At 39.2% G+C, this 25,293-nt stretch overlaps 1 protein-coding gene and 1 long non-coding RNA gene across 2 annotated transcripts; one reads left to right on the plus strand and one right to left on the minus strand.

Moving 5' to 3' along the window:
* Nucleotides 1-13,916: 13,916 nt before the first annotated feature.
* On the minus strand, nucleotides 13,917-17,340 carry LOC122179516. Its single transcript, XR_006178714.1, has 3 exons — nucleotides 17,324-17,340; nucleotides 15,407-15,551; nucleotides 13,917-14,610 (listed from the first exon to the last, which is right to left on the minus strand). It is a non-coding gene; the product is annotated as an uncharacterized LOC122179516 (long non-coding RNA).
* On the plus strand, nucleotides 15,042-25,145 carry TMEM184C (transmembrane protein 184C). Its single transcript, XM_042870383.1, has 10 exons — nucleotides 15,042-15,211; nucleotides 15,683-15,813; nucleotides 15,911-15,947; nucleotides 18,072-18,277; nucleotides 19,061-19,135; nucleotides 20,064-20,157; nucleotides 21,300-21,412; nucleotides 22,228-22,327; nucleotides 22,756-22,927; nucleotides 23,380-25,145. Exons 1-10 carry the CDS (start codon nucleotides 15,095-15,097, stop codon nucleotides 23,670-23,672), a joined length of 1,338 nt encoding a protein of 445 aa, XP_042726317.1. The 5' UTR covers nucleotides 15,042-15,094; the 3' UTR covers nucleotides 23,673-25,145.
* The last annotated feature ends 148 nt before the right edge of the window (nucleotides 25,146-25,293 follow it).

Consider the following 25,293-nt stretch of genomic DNA (forward strand, 5'->3'; position numbering starts at 1 on the left):
TCTTCAAGACTCAGATTAAAGTACTTCTTTTATAAAGGAAACTAATATAAACTAGCACCTTGTCCCAAAAGAGCATTTTCCCAAGAAAAACAAAAACATTGCTTTTATTTGTGGAGTTGTAGGAGTGCTGCATTAGACATTTCATCAATGTAAACAGTGACGAAAAAAAGCCCTTCAATTCAAACTTAAAGTTGATTAACACAGCAATGTGTGCAACTTTACAGTGTGGGAGATCTAGCTTTTGCTATATTGTTAGTGATCTCAGAATAGCTAGAGAATTTGCATTTTAAGATGAACAACCTGACATTCACAAATATTACTCGAAAAAGAAAAAGAATCTAGAAGGTTTTACTATAAGCAAGGAAGTAAATCAATTTTATTTTATAATAACATCATAGAATAGATGACACCCTAAAACAAGAAAAGCATGGGCAGAAGATAAATTGTATCAATTGGCAGAAAAAGAAAGGAATGCATCTAAAGATGATCAAAAGATACTACCTACTGGGAAGACTGAATTGTGGAAACAGACCTCCAGGTGACAGCGATAACCAAGTAAGTGATATGTCTGCAATTGGAATATAGCGGGGGAAAAAAAAGAGAAATGCAGTCTGGGGCAAGCACAAAGAGATTAAGTGTCACAGGACAGGGATTTAATATGGGACTGTAGTGTGATTTCAAATGAAATTATTGCATTCAGAATATACAATCATTATGTATAACATTTTTTAGGGAGTGAATAAACCAGTTTCTTGAGATGCCCTTCAAAAGTAAAGCTACTAATTAAAAAATACGTAAAAATAAGTAAAAATAAGTAAAAAATACTAATTAAAAAATTGGTGCAAGAATAAGTTAGTGCTATACAAATATTTTAGAACTCCCCATGAGAAATGAACACACTCCTGACCAACATACAAGCCAACTTCATTTTTTATTTGCGTAAGAATACTAATATATTAAAGATTGTAAGAATCCAAAGAGCTAAAAGCAATTATACTGAGTCAGACCTTCCTATGTTATGATAGTTATGATGAAAAGCAGATACCTAGGGAAGGGTAAAAGGGCATTATAAGCACAGAGGAACCTCCCTGATAGATCACTTCAAGCTTTCACCAATTTGAGGGGAGAATCAGTATATTTGGGATAAATTAGAAGTATTTCTCTGCATTCCCCTTTCTGATTGTGTTCAATCCTTTGATATCCACAGCATCTTGAGGCAATGAATCAGTTTGCTAACTAACATTTTTGTGAGGATATGCTATGAACTTTCCATTTGATAATTTCATTCAGTATCCCATTGCACTTGTACTAAGAAACAGTAAAAAACTGTTTACCTCACTGCTCATGAGTTTACTTGCTTCCTAGCCTGTTTACTCATGTTGTATGAAAACTGTTCTCTACCTTGAATGGTCTTTTTGCCCTTTTCTCTATTCTTTGGAGCTCTGCTAGATTATTTTCAAGATGGAAGAGAAGGAGAGACCAACATGACCCAGGCGCATCAGCAAAATATCTAAGTATTTTTTTCTTTATCTCTCTGTAGTTATCTAACACTGTATTTGTACCATCAAAACTTTACTAACGTGTGTTTTCAGAAGTATTTGGTAGACATTAGAACAAAAATACAACAAAATAGAAAAATGACATAATCATGAAAAATTCTAAGAGCAATTACTGTTAGAATTCCTGAGCAAACAATTGCTGAATTAGCTTCTTCTTTTAATGAGAATCTGCTGTCTCCTCTGGTGAAATACCTCTCTGCAGAAGAACACAGTATTTTTTGATTACTATTTGATAAACTTCCTGATGGGAATAGTGGTCTCACTAACCAGTTAATCAGAACATTCATAGGTATATAAATCAGATTAAAGTGACCCTGGCCAGTTTCTGCCACTAAGCTTACACAGATTCTCTTGACTCCAGCAAAGTGTTCCTCTTTGACACTAAGGAATGTATTTAGACAAACATTCTGCTGCATAGTTTAGGAGATACAGAATTAAGGTGGTAGAAATGCTGAAGGATCATAATACTGAACTTACGTGTCAGTGTTAACAACTGTTCTTAGCAAGATGATCTGAACATAATTTATGAGACATTCTTCTTCAATTTCGGCACTTAGAGTAACTGTTTAAAATCATACTAGAAGATCTTACCAACATCACTTAAGTGGGGCTCGACTGTTAAGTTAGTCTAAGTCATAAGGTAATATCTCTATGTCTCAGAGCATCAGTAAAATGACAACAAAGTAACAGAGGATGGGAGATCACTTGAAATCCTGTTAAGATAGAACTTCACATTATAGCACATAAACAGTAACAAACTCAAAACGAAGTTGTTAAGAGGAAGAAAAGTAAGAGTAAGAGCTGTATGACTTGTCTATTTCCATGTCAGTGCATTTATACAGACTTGTTTGTACTGGAAATGCTTCAGGGTCATCATGGCTAAGCATGGAACACAGTGACTATCCTTCCATAACAGTGCCCCTACTAATAATTTTCTACCCAGAACAGCTAAGGCCACATCAATATAGAGAAGCATGTCTTGAAACAAGTAGCTCAGAAATAGTTAACAATACCATTGGTAGGATTGTTCTTCCTATTTTTACTGTCCACTTCTAGAGAACTACAGAATGGTTGAGGATGGAGGGGAACAAATGGAGAGACTCTTGTCCAACCTATTGCTGAGGAGGGGCTATATAAACAGATGGCTTGTGAACATCTCCAAGGGAGACTCCACAACCTCTCTGGACAACCTGTTCCAGTTCTATCACCCCACAGTAAAATAATTTGCATCTTTCTCCAAAATGACAAAGATATTCTTCCTCGATGAAGTGTTCTTACATGTGTTAAGGTGTCTGTTTCTGAATACTGCAAAACCATAACAGTGAATGGTTTTAAAGTAGAATATATTTATTTTTTCTGTGTAATGGTATCTGTAAAAGTAGGTGAACAAAAGCTCCAAAAGGAATCAGCTTGTTATTGGTGTTATTAGAGAATCACACAAGTAAATGAAAATAGGACAAGGAGCGTTTGTAAGGTGGAAGATAAACATATACTCCGTGTTCTAGCAAAACTCATGAGGAAATAAACTTCCCTGGTGTTTTACATGCTCAGAACTGAAAGAACAATTTGACTCAAAATTCTGCTCTGAATTATGTGAATACAGCTCTCAGTCAAAACTACTGGACAGCATTACACGCACCTGAGAGTGCTGGCTCGGAGTACAGGACCCAGAACATTCTGACAGCAATCCCTGCGCTGTTGATCAATGAGAGCTCCACAAACTAAACTAAAATCAAGTTCACTATTCCTGCTCTGTGACTGTTGCAGTAACAGTTGCAGCACACTGACTAGGACTCTGGAATGGCTACTTGAAAACTTTTTGCTACAGTGCTCTCTTCACCACCTTCTAAGGACTTCAAAACGCATCAGAAGAATTATGTTAGCAATCAACTAGTTCAAGCACACAGAGAACAAGCAGTATTACTATCAGGAACACGAAATAAGATTACGTCAAACTCAAGGAAGCACAGGATGTAAGGGAAGAGATGGAAAACAAAAGAAATTATATATAAAAGCACCATTTTCAATGACATTTGATACTTTTTGTTTCTAAGTGAAGTTGGAGAATGCTAAAACTTGGTAAGGTCTGGCAATGGATAAGAATCCCCACCCACCCTGCCAAAAAATAAATACAAAACTCTTGAGACTTGCTTGGATTTGCTTCTTTTAGCCATGGTAACTAAGATCTGAATTTAGCCCATGCATGGCTCCCTCAGTATATTTCTTCTGCATAATCTGAGATGAAATATTTTGTAGTTCTAAAATATTTTGATGTGGTTGTAATTAAACGCAAGTATGGTACAATGTCTGGCAAAATCAAAGCATCCTTACATTAGGAAAAGCACAAATAATTTACAGAGCAATACTAGGAATCGTACTGCTGGTAATACAGAACTATTTCTTAAATAGGAAAAAAAAAAAACAAAGCGTTAAAACAATTTAAGACATAGAAATGAACTTACTATATTTGTAACAAAACAGAAGAAAAATATTGCAGATTTGATTCAGAAAATAATTTCTATACTGTATTTTCAAATTCTGTACTGCTTTTCCATCCAGCACTCAAAGATTACTAAAGTTTGTGGGAAAAGAGCTGTTTGGCAGCATCCCAGTCCATAAGGGTCTGAGAATGATGTGTCAGAAACACTCAGGAGGCCTGAAAAGCTACTTTAAAACATCGAAGAGTTTTTTTTGGTTTTTTTAATTGAGGCCCAGTTAGGGGGTTTCAGACTGTTCCAGCTAAGCTGCAGTAGGAAAGTAAGCAATTCATTACGGGCACCCATAAAGCCCCTAACACTACAATACTTAAACTCCACCATTGCTTTTGAAAAACACCTTTTGGCTTTAGGCATTTTTACAGCTATTAATAAACATTTTTGCTCTCCATTAACAGCTAGTAGCTATCTATTTGAAATGGTTTTAATGCGAAGATTAACCCCCAGCCACATCTGTATGTTGACAAGAATCAAAATCTATTTTCATTTTCAACGTTCTTCCCACATCTCTATACCAACATTCTTCTAGAACAGAAGACTTAGTCTTTATGATTTCATTCTGTAATGACTGATTATCCATCCGCACAAGCTGTTACAAACAAATACATGCAAAGACAAAAGCAAAATCAAACATATACAAAGGAAGGGAGAAAAAAGCCTACTTTTCTTACCCTCATTTTAACAGTACTTTTAGCCACTTAACAGCTCACACCTCAGAATATTTGAATTTGTATTGCTGTAAAGCTCATTTTAATTTTTTAGAGTACTGGAACGGCAGCAGGACCAACCTGGGATACGCACAATGAGGTGTTACAAAAAAGGATGCTCACTCACACCCAAAGACCAAGACTCGCAGGAAGACTCCACCAAGGAGTGATCTCCAGCAAGAGATTCTTCCTCAGTGGCAGCCAGCCTCAAAATGAGATCTAAAAGGGGTGCAGCCAGGCTCCACCCATTTTAGTCACATGTGAATTGCCTTCACCTGTGCTTCCAGGGCTGATCAGATCTTGTTCCAGGTGCTCAATCAGTGCTTCTGTCTGCGACTCAGCAGTTCCCATACAAGTGCTTTAAAAGGCATCAGCAGAAACAGTTTGAACAAATCCCCGTAGAAATGTATAGGTAATAGGTACAATTGATACTACGTACAGGAAGCTTCTTAAGAAGTTTCTTCTTCTATTAATACTCAGAACCCAATTCTGATTTCATTGCCATCATAAGAATTTTCACCTTTGACTTATGGTGAAAAAGATCAGGCATAGGCATAGAGAGAAAGAAACAAAGAGAGAAGAGAGATGGTGTTCATTCTATCCTATCTTACAGATCTCTCTTACTGAATCTACGGCAAATCCAGAAGACAACAAAGCACTGCACTCCTAAGTATCACAGCATCTGATTTTCATCTTCCTGGCCTGCATATCTGAACCCAGAATCCTCTACTAAGAATCTTTTTACAGTGCATACAGGAAAGTGCGTTAAGAAAAACCATCATGTTCTGTGGGGAGGCAACTAACGTAAGCAGGCAGTAACTGAAGAGAACACTATTTTGGATTCTAGTCCCAGCACTTACAGTTACTTTCTACTGATTCAGGACTGACTGTTTTTCTAGTTTCTGTAAAACAAAAACAAAAAACAAACAAAAAGACAAGCTACTCTTTCTCACCAACGTGTCATAATTGCAAGACTTAAATTCCTGAACAAGGAATATATATTTTGGAAAGAGAAATGAAGATTGGAGAATCTTTTCTACATTCTGAAGAGTTTGCTGCCCATTGGCTTAATCCAAAGCAAGGGCTGAGACCTCTCAGACAGAGAAAGGGATTGAACCTGGAACTCATCCACACTTCTGTCAGTTCTAAGCGCTTAGTTCCAGTCTGAAAGGAAACAGATTTTTCCACTATGGGGCCAGTTCTTGCTGCAGGGTCCTGGCTCACTAGGCATATTCACAGCACACCTACTGGACAGACTGCTCCAGGGAGACTTACAGAGGAACGCTTCATTTCTGGACACCTATTGCACATTAGCTTGAGTTAATTACCAGGCTGCTTAGTCTTAGGGCTTAAATACCTTAGAGACTGAAATAGCACTGCTGGAGTACTCTTTTTATTACACATCTCATAACAAAAGCTACTTAAGCCTCCAATCAAGTGTACCACAAGTGTTACAGAGCAGATGTGTAAATACTTAGAGGACCCTAAATTCCACCTGACTTAAACATTAAGTGTTCATGTCTTTTTCTGGGTCTCATCCTAGGACAGAATCAACTGCTCAGAAATAATTATGGTATCTGCATAATACTGTATTTCAGAATGATTTATAATTATTAAGTAGTTAATAATTAAGTATCTCTGGCTCCCAGATTAGAAACCAGCTCATGCCTCTCAAAAGTTAAGAGAGAAAACATACTCTTCAGAAGAAACAGTTGTTACGCTGACATGTTTCAATCTGATTGAGATTTTCTCATTTAAAACACTTTATCTCATGGATTTTTTGCTGTTGTCTGTTTGTTTGCCAAAGAATATCAACATCTGCTGTGTTGCCTTCCACTTCTGGCAAACCATTAGCAAGATCAATAGGTAAATAACTGAGAAGGCATGACCCAAGCATATCTTTTGTAAACTTCATTTTTGGAATGGATTTAGAGGAAGTGATTGGAAATACTATATTTAATATTATGGAAGCATGATGCAGAAGTTAGAAAAATCACAGAAATTAAAAATAGGCCTACTAGATCACTTAATCACAACTAGTAGTGAAAAGTGCTGTCTGTACCACATGAACCTAAAGGTATGTTAGGAATCTGTAACATTTTATGCTCCAGCTTTACTTTTAAAATGGAAAATCCAGAAGAAAAAACTTACATAGAATTTTTTCTCCCTTCATTGCTGAAGGATTCTGTAATTCTGGATGTCTGTAAGAATAGTTAGTAGTTTGAAAGGACTGCCAACTACCAGCCCCTTCAGAGCATATTTTTGGTTTTCACTGCTATAATACTTTTGCTGCTCTAAGAGTAATGCCTCCTACTTATTTCCATGAAAATGGCAACAGATACAAAGACCACAGTAGCACTATTTGATAGAGCAAATTCTCAGCTATGAAATGCTATTTTTCAACTTTTTTACCACCATTATCCAATTTGTGCTCCACTTCATGGTGCAAAACCTTTGCACGGCCATCTGTAAAGAGGCTTGTCTTTCACACTGCCATCACCACTGCTGCAATGTACTACCCACCACCTTGCTGCGCTCACATTCGATCTCTAAAAACGTTCAGCAAGCATCAACTACTGTCAATGTGTGCAGTCAGTTCTGCATGGAGGAGTTCAATGACAGTTTTGCTTTACAGGCTCATCCATGTCAGGCACCATTTTGTCAGACTGCCCCACCGCTGTCATCTGTTGCACAGGGAAAGCTGGGGGGAAAGCTGAATCTCTACTGCCAAACTACCAACACCTGCTTCTGACTTCATGGGTCAACACTACAAAACATTAGAACAAAACATTAGAACTTTCAGAACATTATTTTCAGAGCAGCCCTCATAGAATTTCCTGTAAGTTCTGTTGCAGGGCTTACCAGACTGCTTTCTAAACAAACACGGAATATGTTAGCTACAAAGTAACAAATTCTGAAAAATCCTGGCAAATGAAATAATTTCCAGGTTTAAGTGTCAAAAAGCATGACTACAGAGGATGATAGGAAAAAAAAAAAAACCCACCATCATTCAAACTCAGCATTCCTCTTCTTACAAAATGATGTATTTTGTACTTTTATTCTGAGAACTCCAAATGAGAATGTTTACATCACAGCTGATAGTTTTGAAATTCAGTTTGTTAAATACAAGAGCCTCAATATCAGACCAACAGCACAACCTAGTGGTAATTCATTCCGTCCTCTTATACTCAGTTTGCCTCACTAGAATCTGCACAAATAACCATCAGGCATCCTTCAGCGCACGCGCTTCTTGCTTTATGGAACAACAAAGAACAAAGTTGGGATTTTAGAAGAAAATGAAACTGAGATAATTCAGGAAAATAGAAGACTTTAAAATTGCTTCTATATATAAAGCAAGAACGTATTTCCCAATATGTATATTTTAGCTATACTTAGAACATGCAATTAAGAGCAGTGCAGTTTGTCCTTTTATTTTCATTTCAAACAGAAAATAACAATCTGTATTCACCTTCGTCTGAGAAACTTTACCTGGGTAACATGACTAAAGGACTATACAAATTACTTGGTACTTAGTCAAAAAAGCTAAAAATGCAGGCAACAAAAACAAACCCATAACAAAGCTCTGAAGTTGTTTTTTTTGCCAGTCAAGTATATACTACAATCAAGAGACAGCTGTCTCTCGAAGGAGCAGGCAATCAAAATAAAAGAAACACAAGATAAACAAACAAGATACTATTTGTGTTAAAATAGCATTCTATAAAAACCCTATTTAGAGAGTTTCAAGTGACTTCTTACAATGATGTCTATGAGTAATTATTATTTTCATATGGACATGCATAGAGAAAATCTTGAAGATACTCCTCCCTGGGTGAATTCAGTTTTGTACAGCTGCAAAGTCATTGAGCATATTTCTCACTCGCTGATCACTGAGATATTATGATATTTATCATGTCTGTCTTCTCAGTAGGAAATACCAGATCAAGTTTGTCCCTTAAAGGAACAGAACTGTAAATGCAGTACTATATCCCTGAACAGCTGAATTATTGTTTGCTTGCTGAGCACCTGCATCCTGCTGTAGCAGTTCTCCCTCAGGCCAATATGAATCAGATAAAAGCAGAGTTTCACAGCAGAAGCTGATACTGTGAAGGTCAGATGTAGGTGATGGTGGAGATGACCTTTCCATTTTACTCCTTCCTCATATTTAAGTTCATATTATTCTTTTCCCTTCCTGAATCACTTCCAGTTGGTGTAGAAAAATTTTATTGCCGATATATTTTTGGTATTTTGCTCATGGTCAAAGTGCTTAAAGCCATATTAGTATGGAATAAATATTTTCTACTAATACTACTCACGGATTTAAGAGAATACGTTTTTCAAACATGATGTCAGGACAGACAATACCTATTCCAAAGACTCAAAAAATCAGAACTTACTTAAGAGGATCACTAGTTTCAGCTTCATGATCTTCTGCTGCTTGACTCATGCTCAAGGTATAAACCTGGCAACACTAACATCTCAGTCCGGTTGAGATAAAAACTAGGTGGAAAGGGAAGTCCACTCATCTCTCTACTGCTGAGGAACATAGGCAGGTCCCACATATTTTGTCGTATAAAAGCAATGAACAAAGAGAGATGTACAAGAAATAGAAACTGTTCTCAATCGCAAATGGGTGCATATATTGTGCTTTAATGCTGTAATTACAAAACAAGAGATAACAATCTTCTTATCACAAGTCACAAACTTACGTTCTGAATTGGTATTATGTGGCTGTAAGGACAAGTACTACCTGAGCTACACTGGAGACTGCCTCTCTACTAATCTACTGGATTTGTTTAATTCTGAATGTAATATGTTTATATGGTAATATGTTACCATACCTGGTAACAGTTTGAAAAGCTTTTTTTGTTACTGAATTTGACAGAGCTGGAAGGCTATTCTTTTGAGAACCAAATGGCAAGACGACTTCGTAATCATCTTGCTGAATTTCCAAACACTCGGTATGCATTCCCTCTATACAAAACACAGGAATGATAGATACGCCCTTCTGAGGATTTGTTTATGAGGGTTATTTATACTTGATCATTTCATGTTCATCCCCTCCTTTTACAAAGCCCCTGCTGGTTACATTGCTTAGTATATTTTGAGACATCTCACACAAATGAATAAAACTCTGGCAGAACTTGGCTAAGCAAATACACTCACTGAATACTCACTGAAACAGAAGCTCGTGCTATAAAATGCCAAACAGCCCAGCAATAGTAAGTGGCTAACAAGTCCCCAGGTAGCTAACATTAAAAAAATAAAAATCTATGTGATCTCGAAAATAAAGAAGCCACATGATAAATCATCACCCAAAATGATAGCTACAAATGCTTCTGGAGCTGAACAACAGCTTCAGTGATCATCCACAAAAGAGGCAAGGAAGTAATCAGAATGCTATGGCAGCACTTCCACAAGGAATATAAATTTCTTACAACTGATGACAGTTCTGTGATAGAAGTGTGACAGACATTTGATTACAAAAAGAAAAAACCCTAGTACTGGTAACACTCAAGAAACTACACTGAGTTTTTAACTCTCAGTAAGTTTTAATAAAGTGAAATAAAAATGCATTAGTAATGTTGCTGCTGTGAGTGAAGGTTGAACTAATCAGCAGCGCTCTAATGGAGGCACGCTTTCTTAAAGGCCGGCAGTAATGCTACCACAGTACAAGAAAGGAAATCCGAATTTGACTACACGAGAATTTGAATTTAATCCTGGTCACCCAACACTGAAATTCTGAGTACACCAAGCAGGCAGCCTAATTCTCACTGAGGGTAAACACTTGTATAAAACAAAGTAAAGAAAAATGAGGAAACCTAGGAAATTATTGGCATATAAATAAAAATCTAACTCATGAATAAAATATGCCTCAAAGTTTTCCAGCTCTAATTATAAAACAGTCTATTTTCTTTTCTGTTTTAACTTAACAAATTATTTATAGGTTTCCATACTAAAGAATAATCCTCGTTTATTATGTTCCAACATAACTCTCTTTTAAATAAATTTGAAATTCATGAGAGCAGAGTGTACACATGATTGACATCAGCAGTAATACACCTCAGTCTCTTCGATAGCGGAGAATGGTACTAATACAGCTGTTAACTTCAAGCTCTGGAGTGTAGCTTTTTTGCTCATTTCTCTAGTGCTAGAAGTCTTAATAGTGAAGATGAACTCTGTCAGTTTGTTTCTCTGAGAAGTATCTCACTCATATCTCCTTGCTGAAGACAAGGGGCTCTGTGGATACTCTGGAGATGGCACTAGTCTCAAACAAGGGTGCTAGTTCACAGTAAACCTATCCAACACTTGTGAAAGGGATCTCTTATGCATCAGCACAGCGCTTAAAAAACATATATTCATGTGCAACAATATGAATTCAATCAGCCTGTATTTCCTGCACTGCTGAATCAGAACCAAGAGACAATACCACCTCACCTTAAAACTACATTTTCAGAGCTGTAACACAATGTAATGCACAACAATGATAACAGAGCAGCGAAGTCCTAGGCTGCAGCAAGGACTTGCTCAAATGTAGCAGCCGTCAACACAGAAACAAAACAAAATCTGCTTACCTTCAGAAGACCTCAGGTACACAAGGATCTCAGGCAAAACACCCTCGCCTCCACACTGGTGCCTTTGCACGAGCTCTGGGAAGGGGTGGATCCTGGCTCCACCCCCTCTGCTCACTCAGGTACATTGCATGCACATGAGCTCCCCTGGGTTGGCACTGCTTTCCCACCAGGTGCTCAGTCACTGGATCAAGATGTGACTTGGCATTTATGCTACAGAGGACCATATTATTAATTCATGTTCACTTGTGTTTCAGTCACTTTGGTCTATGAAGTTATTTCAGAGTAGAATTGGTTCTTGACAGTGGAAGCTTGGCATAATAAAGACAGAACACCCTCAGTTCTGTTAAGAGACGGTAGTGAAAAAAGTATTGCCTAAAACCACAACAGAAGAAGAGAACCTCATAAGTTGGAGAAGTTCCAATTTTTGATCAAAATAGAATCATTTCTGGGACATGAAGTTAAAGGAGATTTTCAATAAGAACCATCGAGAGTAGAAATCACAGTAATGAACCTGATCCAGTGCTTAAATATCCTAATTTCCCTCACTGCATTTTCAACATGCTTGTGTCATTCCATCAAAAATAATGAAACTTATTTTTTTCTTGGTGGCAAACGTTTTCTCATTTACTAAACATAAGAATTTTAAACACAAATATTTTAGTCTTTCCTGATAGAACTTGTATGTTTGTATTTTTAACCTCTGATCATCCTAGTTGCTTCTCAGTACATACATTTTTTCCTTTTATTGGTCTTGCACACTATTCCAGTTAAGCAAAACAGAATGATTGTCTCACCTCTCATTTCTGTTTACATGCCCTTGTAAAGTGCTGGCATTTTCAAAGTTGTTTGAGTACTACTCACTTATTTGTGGTTTAAAAAAAAAAAAAAGAACAAAAGGTATCTACTTCTGATTCACTTTGTACAAAAGCTTTCTCAAAGACAGCAATGTTGAAAATATTTATTAGGTTTTCTAGTCTAATGTTTGATGCTCTTCTAATATGAGATTAATTGGAACTAGCCTATAGTGACTGATGTGTGTTAGCTTATGATAAGTGTGTATCTACAGCAAGGCTTGAGTCCTGAACAAAGGTAACCACAGCTTGGGTTGGAAGGGACCTTTAAGTCCATCCAGCTCCACCCCATGCCGTGGGAAGGGCTGCCACTCAGCACCTCAGACTGCCCTGAACCCCATCCAACCTGGCCTTGAGTCCAGGCATGGGGCACTCACAGTCTCTCTGGGCAGCCGTGCTACTGCCTTGTCACCCTCTGAGTTAAATATTTCTGTCTAACGTCTGACCTAAATCCCCTGTACATAATATTAGAATCATAGAATGGCCTGGGTGGAAAAGGACCACAATGATCATCAAGTTTCAACCCCTCTGCTATGCGCAGGGTTGCCAACCACCAGACGAGGCTGCCCAGAGCCACATCCAGCCTAGCCTCGAATGCCTCCACGGATGGGGCATCCACAGCCTCCTTGGGCAATCTGTTTCAATGCATCACCACCCTCTGTGTGAAAAACTTCCTCCTAAAATACTAACGCTGAAGAAACCCTGACTGCTACAAACGATATGAGAACTTGTCAGGAAGAGACCAGGCCTCAGCCTCATACTCTTAGAAAAACTGAAAACAAAAGAAAACAACATAACGACACCGAAAATAACAACAGCAACAACCCAAAGTCCGTAGCCTTCAAAGAACCAAATTACTGGGAAAATAAGAAAAAATCCAAAGTTCTTTGTAAACAATGCATACATTCATTAATAATGTAAATTGGTTTTTGCCATTTTAAATATATTAATTATAGATAAGTACTCATATTTATTTGTAGTACTTCAGTGGTTGCATTATCTGCTTTTCTGAAAACTCTTGGTTTTATATTTGCAACATGTTTAAGAAAAACATTTGTACCTAGACACTTATTGTTTGACTTGTGGGAATACAAGAAAAACTGTTCAGAGCAGAAGCTGTGGAGCAAGATAAACAGCATGAGAACCAAGGACACCTCTAGAAAAAGAAAGAACGTCTCACGGCTCTGACTGGATAAGCACCTGTGTGAATGGTTAAAGAGTTTGTAGAATGCTCTGTTGGCATGTAAAGGTGGATGGGAAAGTTGTAGGAGCAGATAGGAAAGTGAGAAAAAGAAAACTTGTGAATGTATATAAGTGATGTGAGAACTTGTAATAAATGATTTGGATCATTCTCATCTTAGTCTGTGCATCAGACGCTGCATGACTGAACAGGTTAGCTTCTCACTGACATCTCGTACCATCACCGAGAGTTCTTGAGGCACCAGAGGTGAGCAGAACAGGCTCCTTAATACTAATGTGGTAATACAATACAGAAATGTAGTATTTCACTTCAAAGCAATGTGGGAAGTACTGTTTGTTAGCGCCATTATCAGTGAAAAAGTTTCTGTTCACGAGTCTGCCATAACCTTAAGCAAATTCCACTAAATTTTTGTTTTGTCCATAACACAGGGATGACCTTTCAGTTCTCTTGCCACATTTTTTATCTATAAATTTAAATTTGTAGCTCATTCACTGACTAATAGAAAAACCAATGGTGTTTGGCGTATCGGACTTCTTAATGTAGGCAGGGCTGCCACCGGGGTAACTAACTCAGAACATGCTTTTGAACTCGAGGTAAGGAAAGGAAGCTAAAGGAAATAGGCAAAAGAAAAGGGCCACACAACTCCACACTCACTTGCAAGGGAACCTACCAGTGACTAAGAATATCAATGTCGCTTTAGTTCTAGCTTTGCCTCCTCAGACGTTGGATGGAGAAGGAACATGTAGCAGCCCAATAGCACAGTCTCAGCTTCTTGGTAAGCCAACATCGTTTAACTGCTGGTTTGTGGGCTGAATTGTCATCACTTGTGGGAGCCGCTGGCTACCACTATCAGCTGCTACATCAACGCAGCCCATTTCAAAAGAGAGCTGCGCTATTTGAGTCCTTGCAGCTTCGGTAATGTAACAGCAGAAAGCCTGGGCAAACAAAGGAGATGAGTTTGAACGGTCTGGAATTTACAGAGAGGAGAGCCAAGTCACTGTTCTTTAGCACCTCGTATGGTTCCTTCCAGCACACGCTTCTCAAACACACAGAAAAGTGCCTCTGACTGTGCCAGCACAGCCCAGCACCTCAGCTCTTGTGCTTCACCAGGCACAGCTGCGGAGCTGCGCTTCAGCATTTTCCACTCAGTCCGAAACGCGCGTTCCACAGATTGTTGAATCGCAATACAGATTTTGCGTTACCCATATTGCTCTTCTGGAGCATTCTGAGGAAAAAGAAAAAAAAAAAAAAGAAACAGAAAAAAAAAAGAAGAAAGAAAAAAAAAAAAAGAGGGTCCTCCTCAAACATCAGCAGCGGCGACCCGCCCGCGCAGCGCCGCGGGCACGTGCACAGCCGTTACCGCATTGAAGTAACGGTCGCTGCGCGTGCCGCGTCTCGAGGAGAAACATCGGGCGCTGTCCCACGTGCGGTTGGGGGGGAAGGGGCCAGCGACGGGCAGAACGAGCAGCCAATAGGAGGAAGTGGGGGAGCCGGAAGCGACGCGCGGCGGAAGTGCCGCGGGGGCGGGGTGGCGGTGAGCAGAGTCCGCGCTGCGTCGCTTGGCGGGGGCGGCGTGGAGTCGCCTGCCGCGGGGCGGGGCGGCGGATGAGGCCTGGCAGACTGCGCGGGTGATGCGCGCCCCGCGGGGGATGCCGGGCCCGGCGCCGAGCCGCTAAGGCGCCGCGGGGCCCGAGTGGAGCGGAGCGACCATGCCGTGCACCTGCGGCAATTGGAGGCGGTGGATCCGGCCGCTGGTGGTGCTGCTGTACATCGTGGGGCTGCTGGTGGTCGTGCCTCTCTGCGTGTGGGAGCTGCAGAAGCTGGAGGTGAGAGGCTCGGGGTGGGGGGGAAGCGGCCTCCGCGGTACAACAGAGGCCCTGAGCCTCAGAGTGGCCCGGGTGTTCGGCTGCGCCCCGGGCCGGCCCGTGTGTGTGCGTGTGTGTATGCATTGTCGGCCAGGGCGGGAGCGGGGCGGAACGGGACAGCGGGCGGCCGTTCCCTCCTTCCCCTTCTTTCAGTACCTGCAGAGCAGACGCCGAGCTGGTGGAACGAGCACGGGATGCACTGCGAGCCGGATCCACAGATAGCGACGGAGACTTGGTGGTTCTATGCGTTTCAAAAGCAGAAAACTCAACTCAGTGTTGGAATACACGCTAAGCATCCTTCCTGAAACATGATTCACAGGCAAAAAAATATATACAAAAACAAAAACCAAAAGCAACCTCTTGTTCTACCTGTTTTATTTTCAAGGATTGATCCCAGAACTTAAATCTTGCACTCTTCTTTCTCTTTGCAAGGTTGGAATCCATACCAAGGCATGGTTTATTGCAGGGATATTTCTACTGATGACCATACCCATCTCCCTCTGGGGAATACTACAACACTTAGTCCATTATACTCAACCTGAATTGCAGAAACCAATAATAAGGTAACATCTCACCTTTTATCTCTGCTGCAAATATTGAATTTAATTCGAATGAAAGATATCTCTAGTAACATTAAGTGTTCTTTTGTTCTTGTAACAGGATTCTGTGGATGGTGCCGATTTACAGTTTAGACAGTGTAAGTGTTCTCTTACTGCTAACAGCTCAATAAAACTGTTTGCTATGGGAGCTAGGAAAAATGGTGTCACAGCAGAAACAGTGCTGCACACAAAGTTGTAGTCCTAGAAGCTTCTATTTATGTGTTATGGAGTACATCAGAAGTGTTCTAACAGTATTACATGCTAGTTGGGAATCCTGTAAAATCACTTTTGCAGCCTCTTCTTAACCCTCTCAGTCCTTGAACATTCTTTCAGTGCTTTGGAAATGGAGTTAAGTGCTTACTTCTGGTTCTTCCATTTTCAGTAACAGCTGAAACGGAAACCTGTTGACCAGCCTAATACAAATGCACTCTCAAAATTCAGAGCCTTACCTTTCTTTCCTGCATTAGGCTTAGCACTAAAATTCTTTACCAAAAAACGTTTAGTGCTAATCTTCCTTCTTGGGGAAGAAAGAACAAGGCTTCACAACAAGCCACTTCTGAGTATTTTTATATGACAGGTAGCCTTGCAAGTTGTTTGTGTATGTGTCATCTGTTGCTGCTTGCATAGATGATTTTGGATACAGCTAAGCAGCACAACAATTCCATGGATTGTATGTACAGGGTGTGTGTTTACACGTTATTGTCACCTCTTGACGTTGTTGTTACTTACATTGACTCCATAGAAGACAGGTTTCCAGGAACCTATCCTTTGAGCTTTTTCCCCCCCCTCTCATGTCCTCAGATTACATAAAGTGTCACCTTCATGTACTTTTTTAAAGGAAGCAGCATTATCTGTTTCCTGTAGGAGATATCAAGTACCTCAGACTGATATTTCAGTTATTTTCATTTAGAAGTAAAATGCATGCTAATTATATGAGCTCTATCCAGGCATTCCCCAGTGCTTCTGACAGGTATTAAAAACTTTCCCCAAGCTCTTGGATCTTACAGCCTTTGCTGTATGTATGATATTTTAGAGCTGAATATAAAGCTCAGTTATCAAATTCAACTAGATGCATATTGTCCACAAAGACATGGCAGGAGCTGTTACTTCTAGCAGTTCATAATGAGAATGAGCATGTTAAGCATCTTCCTGAAGTTCTAATAAGAAGGTCGGTCTAAAAGGCACAGTATTCACTCTGCTACGCTTCTGGAAGCATCGTAAACTCAAAATACTTCCTTCTGTTTGGGAAGCAAAACAAAAACAAAAAAAAACTCAGTTTTTTTTCTGTTAGAAATGCTAGCTTAGAGTGATGACCAACTACCACTTAGAGGCTAATTAGCTACCATCATGTAATGTGCTGTAATGCAATGGGAAGTGCAGCAATGACAGCAGAGCAGCAAGATACTAGGCTGCAGAGAGTAAGAATTTGCTTAAATGCAGCAGCCACGAATACATAAATAAAGAAGCTGCTTACCTTCAGATGGCCTCAGGTACACAGGAACGAGCAGCAAAAGATGCTCTTGCCTCCCCTGCCAGCCCTTAAATGAGTTCTGCGAAGGGGTGCATCCTGGCTCCACCCCTTCTGCTCACTCAGGTACATTACATGCACCTGAGCTCTCCTGGGTTGGCCCTGCCTTCCCACCAGGTGCTCAATCACTGCTACATACCATGACTTAGCATTTCTGCTACAGCTACAAACACACTAGAATATTTACGCATTAGACATGAACTTTGTACCAAAGGACTAAAAAGTTAGTTTTGAAATCAATATCCATAGAATGGCTTAGGTTGCAAAGAACCTTAAAGATATCTAGTTCCAACACCACAAACTTTGACTATGAACATGTGAATTTGAGGAAGCTGTTCTACCTAGTCTGTTTTTAATAGGAGTAGGTCAGCTATAGGAAACCATCTCCATAGTTACCTTTAATTTAAAAGATTGAATTGTGTTGAGAGATGCAGAGCTCCCCTTGTGCAGTGCTATAAGCTTGCTTTCATTTGAAGAAGCAGAGATGCCATCTAAAGTTCCACTTGTATTTTTAGAAAATGTCATTTTCTGTCAGTAGCATCACACTCTTGCCAGACAAATTACTTTGAGTTCTGTTTAATTAGTGCTTCCTGTCTACTGTAGCATTGCTTATTGAAGTAGCCTGCCAGCGTTGTCATTGGAATCACTTCTGCCTTTCTAGTGTGTAACTTCTTGTGTACCTCTCTTCTTGCAGTGGATAGCTTTGAAATACCCCAACATTGCAATATATGTGGATACATGTCGAGAATGCTATGAAGCTTATGTCATCTATAATTTTATGGTTTTTCTTTCAAATTACCTAACCAACCGATATCCAAACCTCGTATTAATAATAGAAGCGAAAGATCAGCAGAGACACCTGCCTCCCCTGTGCTGTTGTCCATCGTGGGCTATGGGAGAGTGAGTATTTGATGACATACTGGATGTTAAGCTGTGTAGTCAGATACAGATCTTTCTGCATTTAGTAGTGTACTGTTGCTGCTTGGCAATAGTCTGTTTATGGTTAGCATACCTTGTTCGTCAGATGAACTCTGACTGAAAGCAGCTGGGATGAGCGTGTTTCCATCTAGCAGTAAAAGATGCTAGAAATCACACTTACTTCCTAATGTTGACTCCAGTGCTGCTGAGGAACACTTACTTATTTTTGAAAAATGTTGAAGCCTCTCTGAGTTTCCTTCCTTTGCTATCACAGAATGTTTGCCAAAGCCTCATTTTGATTCAGTGACACCACACAGCATAGTGTTTGTATTTCCATAGCTGAGAAAAGAGAGGCCATATGCCCATGAGCTGCTCATTTCTGTATACTTACTCAGATGAGCAGAGTCAATTTTCCTCCTCTCAAAAGATTTCAGTAAAGCTGTTTAAAAATGTTAAACTATGAATGCAACTCCTAAACATACCCAAATGCAGGGACAATTTCATTCTCTTTGTTTAGCTCAGTCAAAATCTTTTTGTGGCTGGAAGTGAATTACCAGGTATTTAATGTTAGGCATCTGTAAAGTCCAGGTCTATTTGATTGCGTGTTTGCACAAAATACGTTTACAATTGAAGTTCTGGAAATAAGCTAAGTTCAAGTCACCGTGAAATAAAAATGCAGTTTAGTGAAACCACTGAGAAAAGAAATTTTCCATGAGTCAACTGTCTTTAAATTCTTGTACAATTAATTTTGCGTTTGTTTTGCAGAGTTCTGTTATTTAGGTGTAAACTCGGCGTTTTGCAGTACACTGTTGTCAGACCGTTTACTACTATTATTGCTTTGTAAGTACACCCATAAATAATGTACATTGGTCTTTGGGACATAATTTTGAGTTACACTGGAAATGATTTTCATGCCCTTTGTATTGAATCAATGCAGTTTGAAAGCAAAGTAGTTGTGTTGCGTTCTAAATGGGTCCTTGCAATTTGCAACAGCCTCTGATTTCTTTATGGCTTCTCTACAGCAAATGCCTTTTTGCAGAATTGAAATAATAAATACTCAATGCCCACAGGTGAAAGGAGTGGAAAAAGATGTAAAATACTGTTTAGGTGGGAAGGACATTTTAGAGTACAATTCTCTCGATTTTAGAGTTTTCTTCCTCCTTCCTTCCTGGTTTTAACAACCATGTATTTCTAATGTCAGGTTTCATGTAATTTTGTAGGTTGTATTAAACTTTACATGTGATAAGCCTGACTTTCTGCCCTTATATCATAGAACTGTTGTTGTAAAGGAGGAGCAGGCAGTTAAGCCAACTGATGTTCAAAGCTTAAATTCATAAACTTGGTATTGTTGATCCGTGCAATCAATTCTGTAGGTCTGAGAAAAAGCTGCTATTCACAAAGAATATCCAGTAAATATTTGTATTAATGATGCGTTCTAACAGTTAGAAGCAAAGCAGCTAAAATGTGAGGTTTATTTTTTTGATCTATTCAGCAATGGGATATGCTAACTTTGCATTTTCCCTTCTCATTTGCTGTGCCAGAAAGCAAAATTTCATGTACCTATATGCATTATGGTACGCAAACACAATTTCTTCTGTGGAAATACAGTATCTACTTAATTTATTTGTTGAAAAATGATTGTGCAGACCTTCACTGTCTGTGTTTGACAACCAGAACAGTTCTAATAGTTGATTAATGTGATGGGGGCTTAACAGTTCAAGAAACTGTTAATGTATTACTTTGTCACTAATTCTAATAACTCTTTCAGAATTTGTGAGCTAGTAGGTGTGTATGATGAAGGAAACTTCAGCTTTGACAATGCTTGGACTTACCTGGTTATACTTAACAACATGTCACAGCTAGTGAGTATCAAAAGTGCATCTTTCTACTCTTTTAAGTCATCATACTAAGAATATGTGATTCTGCTTATGTGAGCTATTGAGAGTAATTGCATGAATGTCAAATCATTATTATAGCTAGAATATCTCACTGTAATTCTGTTCTTGTTATCTTTTTCAATACCGTTTGTGCAAAATGTTTAAACTCCTAAACTCCATGAAGCAGTAAGGTGTCCTGCCTCTCTACCCCAAACTGTTTGATGAACTGTCTGACCCACGCATCCTAGCTTCCTCCCAGCACCCATACAAAGATTCTGCAGTGACTTTGTTAAAAATACTGTTACAAAGGTGGGGGGAACAACCTCTGAAAACTGGAAACAGAGCATGCATCCTTTAAAGGAAAAAAAAGACAGCAAAATTACAAGATTTTTTTGAGACCCTATAGGCAAATATTAGCCTTTCAAGGGAAAAGGATACTCACTTCTGCAGCAGGTTTAGAAAAAGCACGACATTCCACCTGAAAAGGGTTTCATCCTGGTGCTGTGGCTGTGTGTGCTGGGTGACTGTTGGTTAACTCATGAGCTGCAGCTGCTTTCTGCTGCAACAACAGTCCCAGCAGCTGCACTGACTTCTGCACGTTCAGGTTGACATGATGGCTTAAGGAAACTTAGCAGTAATAGGCTGGGAGAATTATCAGTGAAAAGAGATCAATTTAGTTTGGCTGCTGGTAGCTTGGTTGCTTGCAGTCTAGATTGTTCAAATCTGCAGCAAAGACTGCAGTCATTTACCTTTTCTTATAAAGAGACAACCTCTCAGATGTTCTTAACAGACGTCTGAAAGAACACCTGCTTTTTATGGCAATTGCTGTAGAGCTGCACTTGGTTTTGGAGAAACATGGCAGCTTCCTACACTTTCTTTTAGCTTCTGTATTTAAAATGGCTTTTGTAGGTAGATGACCTCAGTCTTTGACGATACAATTCTAAAACAAAATTTCAGAAAGGAAAAAACAAGCCTGCTTTAATGCAGTAAGGACACATTCCCTAAATACAGACCTTCTTTTCAAAAGACAACTTTTGTTCCATACTGTGATGTGTTTTATTACTGAAGAAGTCGTAAACAAATCAAGTAAATATTTAAAAGCTTTTTTTTTTTTATTTCCTTGTTAGTTTGCTATGTATTGTTTAGTGCTGTTTTATAAGGTACTACGTGAAGAACTGAACCCTATCCAACCTGTTGGAAAGTTCCTGTGTGTGAAGATGGTAGTTTTTGTTTCTTTCTGGTAAGTTAATTACTTACTGGTTAGTTCCTGCTCTCAGAGTGGTGCAGTAACACTCTGTTAAAGAAGCAGGTTGTTCTAATAACAAACTGGAAAAAACAAGCTCTTACGTTGTCTTCTCTTTGGGTCTTTAGGGCTATGAGTAAATATTGTACTGCATTCAGTTTTAAGTACCTCACTAGAACAAAGACATTGAGGCTCTGGAGCATGTTCAGAGAAAGGCAATAGAACTGGTGAGGGATGCAGAGCATAGATCTTACGAAGAGTGGCTGAGGTAGCAGAGATTGTTTAGACTGGAAGAGGCTCAGGGAGGAGACATTACCACTCTGTACAGCTGTCTGAAAGGAGGCTGTGCTGAGGTAGGGGTTGGCCTCTTCTCCCACATAAGCAGCAGTAGCACTAGAGGGAATGGCTTCAGGTTGTGCCAGGAAGATTCAGGTTGGACACGAGGAGAAACTTCCTTTCCTCTCCAAAGGAGTAGTCAGGTGCTAGAATGGGCTGCTCAGGGATATCACTGACCCTAGAGATGTTCAAGAAGCGTTTAGATGTTGTGATGATGGATGTGGTTTAATGGGAAATATTGGTGGTAGGTGGAGGGTTGGACTGGAGGTCTTATCCCCATTTTGGTGATTCTATTATTTTAACATTAGCCTGTTCTCTTTCCCTTCATTTAAAACCTAAACAAACAGCAAGGTTTTTTTAAATGAGATTCTTAGTATATACATACACAAGTATACTTCAAAGTAGGCCTTGCTTACCAGATTTGCTTGGAGGTTTGTAGGCAACACTATTATAACAATAATTAATAACTTTTATAGGCAAGCTGTGCTTATTGCATTGCTGGTGAAAGTTGGTGTTATTTCTGAGAAACACACCTGGGAATGGCAGAGCGTGGAAGCTGTGGCTACAGGCCTACAGGTAGGAGCAAAGACCATGACTTCATAGGAGAAATCACTCTATATAAGATGACCTATGATTTCAAGCAAGTACTAACATATCTTACCTAGCATAGGCTCGATTACTACTGAATTTATAGTACGTTGGACTACGTCTCAGCCAGTCACCCCAAGTGAGTTTTATGCTCAACACTTCCCAATCCATGTTATCCCTTCCTGTGTTATTTGGAAGGAACAGCTTAAACCAAGACACTCCATTCAGCAAGGACTGGTTCCTGCATTTAAATCAAATGGATTGCACTCTGATGTCTGCCAAGAATGTCCTATCCCTGGTTTAAGAGTAGCTGATGCCAGCATCCCAGTGCAATTACTGTCAGTCATGCAATGAAGAACTCTTTTCTCCAGTTACGAGTGATCAAGTTTTAGTTAACACCTCTTTCCTTGTTGCAGGATTTCATCATTTGTGTTGAAATGTTTCTAGCTGCTATTGCACATCACTACAGTTTTTCCTATAAACCTTATGTTCAAGAAGCTGAAGAAGGGTCATGCTTCGACTCCTTTCTTGCAATGTGGGATATTTCTGATATAAGGGCAGATATATCAGAACAAGTTCGAAATGTTGGTAAGTAACAGACATACCTGCATTATCTGTAAAACAGTCTACGTATTTCCAGCTTCATTTTGCACTGTTAGGCATCTCTACAGTTCCTTGAGAACATCCCATGCCAAATTAGTGGCAGCTGAATCCTTAGAGCATTTCATCAGGTATCTTGCACTACATTGTCCCAGTAATCCTGTGAGTTAACTGTCTAGTTCTGAATTTTTCTTTCAAATAGATCTGAGGGATTCAGGTGTTTAGCTGGAGTAGAGAGGAATGTCTTTTACTTCTGCCCCCTTCTTTCCCTTACTGGAAAGATATTCTTTCATTAACTGAAGATAACACTACCCACGTAGAACTGTTGTGAATTGAAGACTAGGCTTCTAATTCCAACTTGCCTAGGCTAGTGTCTGTTTGAAGACCTTGATGTACTGTTCTAAGCATTAAGGTGTTATTTTTGTTTGATATAACTCCAGGAAGGACTGTTCTGGGCCAGCCAAGAAAAATGTTTTTTGCAGAGGATCATGAGCAAAACGAGCATACAAGTTTACTATCCTCCTCTACTCAAGACCCAATTTCTGATGCTTCTTCAATGCCATCATCACCTATGGGTCATTACCAGGGGTTTGGACACACTGTGACACCTCTCACAACACCAACAACAGTCCCTGCAGTTGATGGTATTTATAACACTTCTGCTACCCGGGACACTGCGGAATCGCCTGAACTAATGCACAATTCATCAGAGAAAGCTTTGGATAGAAGTTAGACTCACCTTTTCTGAACATGTCAAGGAGCCTGTTATATTCTCGCCACATACCTTCAGTTAGCATATACTGTTAGCCCTGGAAGTTGGATAGCATGGAGTAGCTACTGTGCAGGCAGGAGGAGGATACGGCTGTAACTGACATCTTAATGTTCTGAGTACCTGAGTACCCAATGAATATAAAACGCACACTGTAAAAGTTTCTGCAGAAATTCAGGAATCACATCCTTGAACTGCTGGACGTTTATACATCTGTTATACGAACGTACAGTAAAACCATACTCCTTTCTACTAAGGCAAGAGAAACGCTTGAAAAATGCTGTGCTCTTCAAAACACGAAACGTAAATACTACTAGCAGTGGGAAGGGTTAATTTAGAGAATGTAATTTAAGGAGGGCAGTGAAAAAAACTCTTTATATTGGTATTGGTTTTGGTTTTCTTAAGATGATATTAACTACATACCCCTAGGCTTGAATGGTGTGTGGATGAACATAACTTCTGTGCACATGCCATCTTCTTCCCTTGCTAGCATAGTTAAATAAAATCCTTTCAATGAAGATAATTATTGCAAAGCATCAGTTAAAAAAAAAAAAAAAGTCTAGTTAAAAAAAAGAAAAAGCATTCCCTGTTGGTTCTCATCATAAAATACAGTTGGCCTAACTCTTGTTCTTGTACCTCTTAATTTATCAGTCTTTTGCATTCAGAGTGTACAGCCAGGTAGGTAAGCTTTGGATTAGTACCTTCGTATTTGGCTTTTTTTCCTATCCTAGAATAACAGTAAGGAGAGGGGAATAAAGGATGTCAAAAATTACACCGAAAACAAAACTGACTTCTTTGGTTTTGGCTGCAATAAATTCTTTTAACACCTAAATTTTTAAGCCGTTAACATATCGTGCTTTAACAAGATGTCTGTGGTAGTTTGTATTCATACATTTGTATCTGTGATTATTGTATTATGCTTCTAGTATAGCCTATTTAAACGTAATAATTCATTTGTGCGTGTGTCCCAGAGAAGAGACCTTTGCTAAGGTAAAATTAAGTAGCTAGTCTAATACTGGAGTTACTCGAGCATTATATTTTAGACCAAGGAAGAGTAAATTTGTATCAAAACAGTTTGCAAAACTGACAAAAGCAGCTGCTTTTTTAAAAATCCCATTACTGGGTTTTTAGTACTATTGCATGTTTGCAGTCTTACAAATTGAGAACACTAAGTGACACATCGTTGTTTTTTTCCCAGCGTTGTTGGCGTTTACAGGATAAATGTTTAACTTCTGTCTGTCACAGTGGGATTCATCTTAAGTGCTTATTTTGCAGTACTAGTGTGATGTAAATACTGCGCCTTACTCACTAGGCTGCCTATTTTATAGCTGACTGTATTTGCTCTATCTGAAACTAGGGGGAAAGTGCAAATCGTACTTTCCACTTTGCCAAGTCATTGCCTTTGTTGTAAATAAGCAATTAAATATTTTATTTAAACTCTTTGGCTTTTTTTTCCATTTGATTTATTGCTACTGTCATTTAGAATGTAAATGACAGATGATGGCAACTGTTCTCTTTGTGAAGGAAGGGATCTTGTGCATAACGAGTAGAAGTGCTTGTAATTTCTTCCAGTGTTTTGAGTATA

The sequence above is a fragment of the Lagopus leucura genome, unplaced genomic scaffold, assembly GCF_019238085.1.
Source record: "Lagopus leucura isolate 7727_CA_CO unplaced genomic scaffold, USGS_WTPT01 Super-Scaffold_100004, whole genome shotgun sequence".
Classification (NCBI taxonomy): Eukaryota; Metazoa; Chordata; class Aves; order Galliformes; family Phasianidae; genus Lagopus; species Lagopus leucura.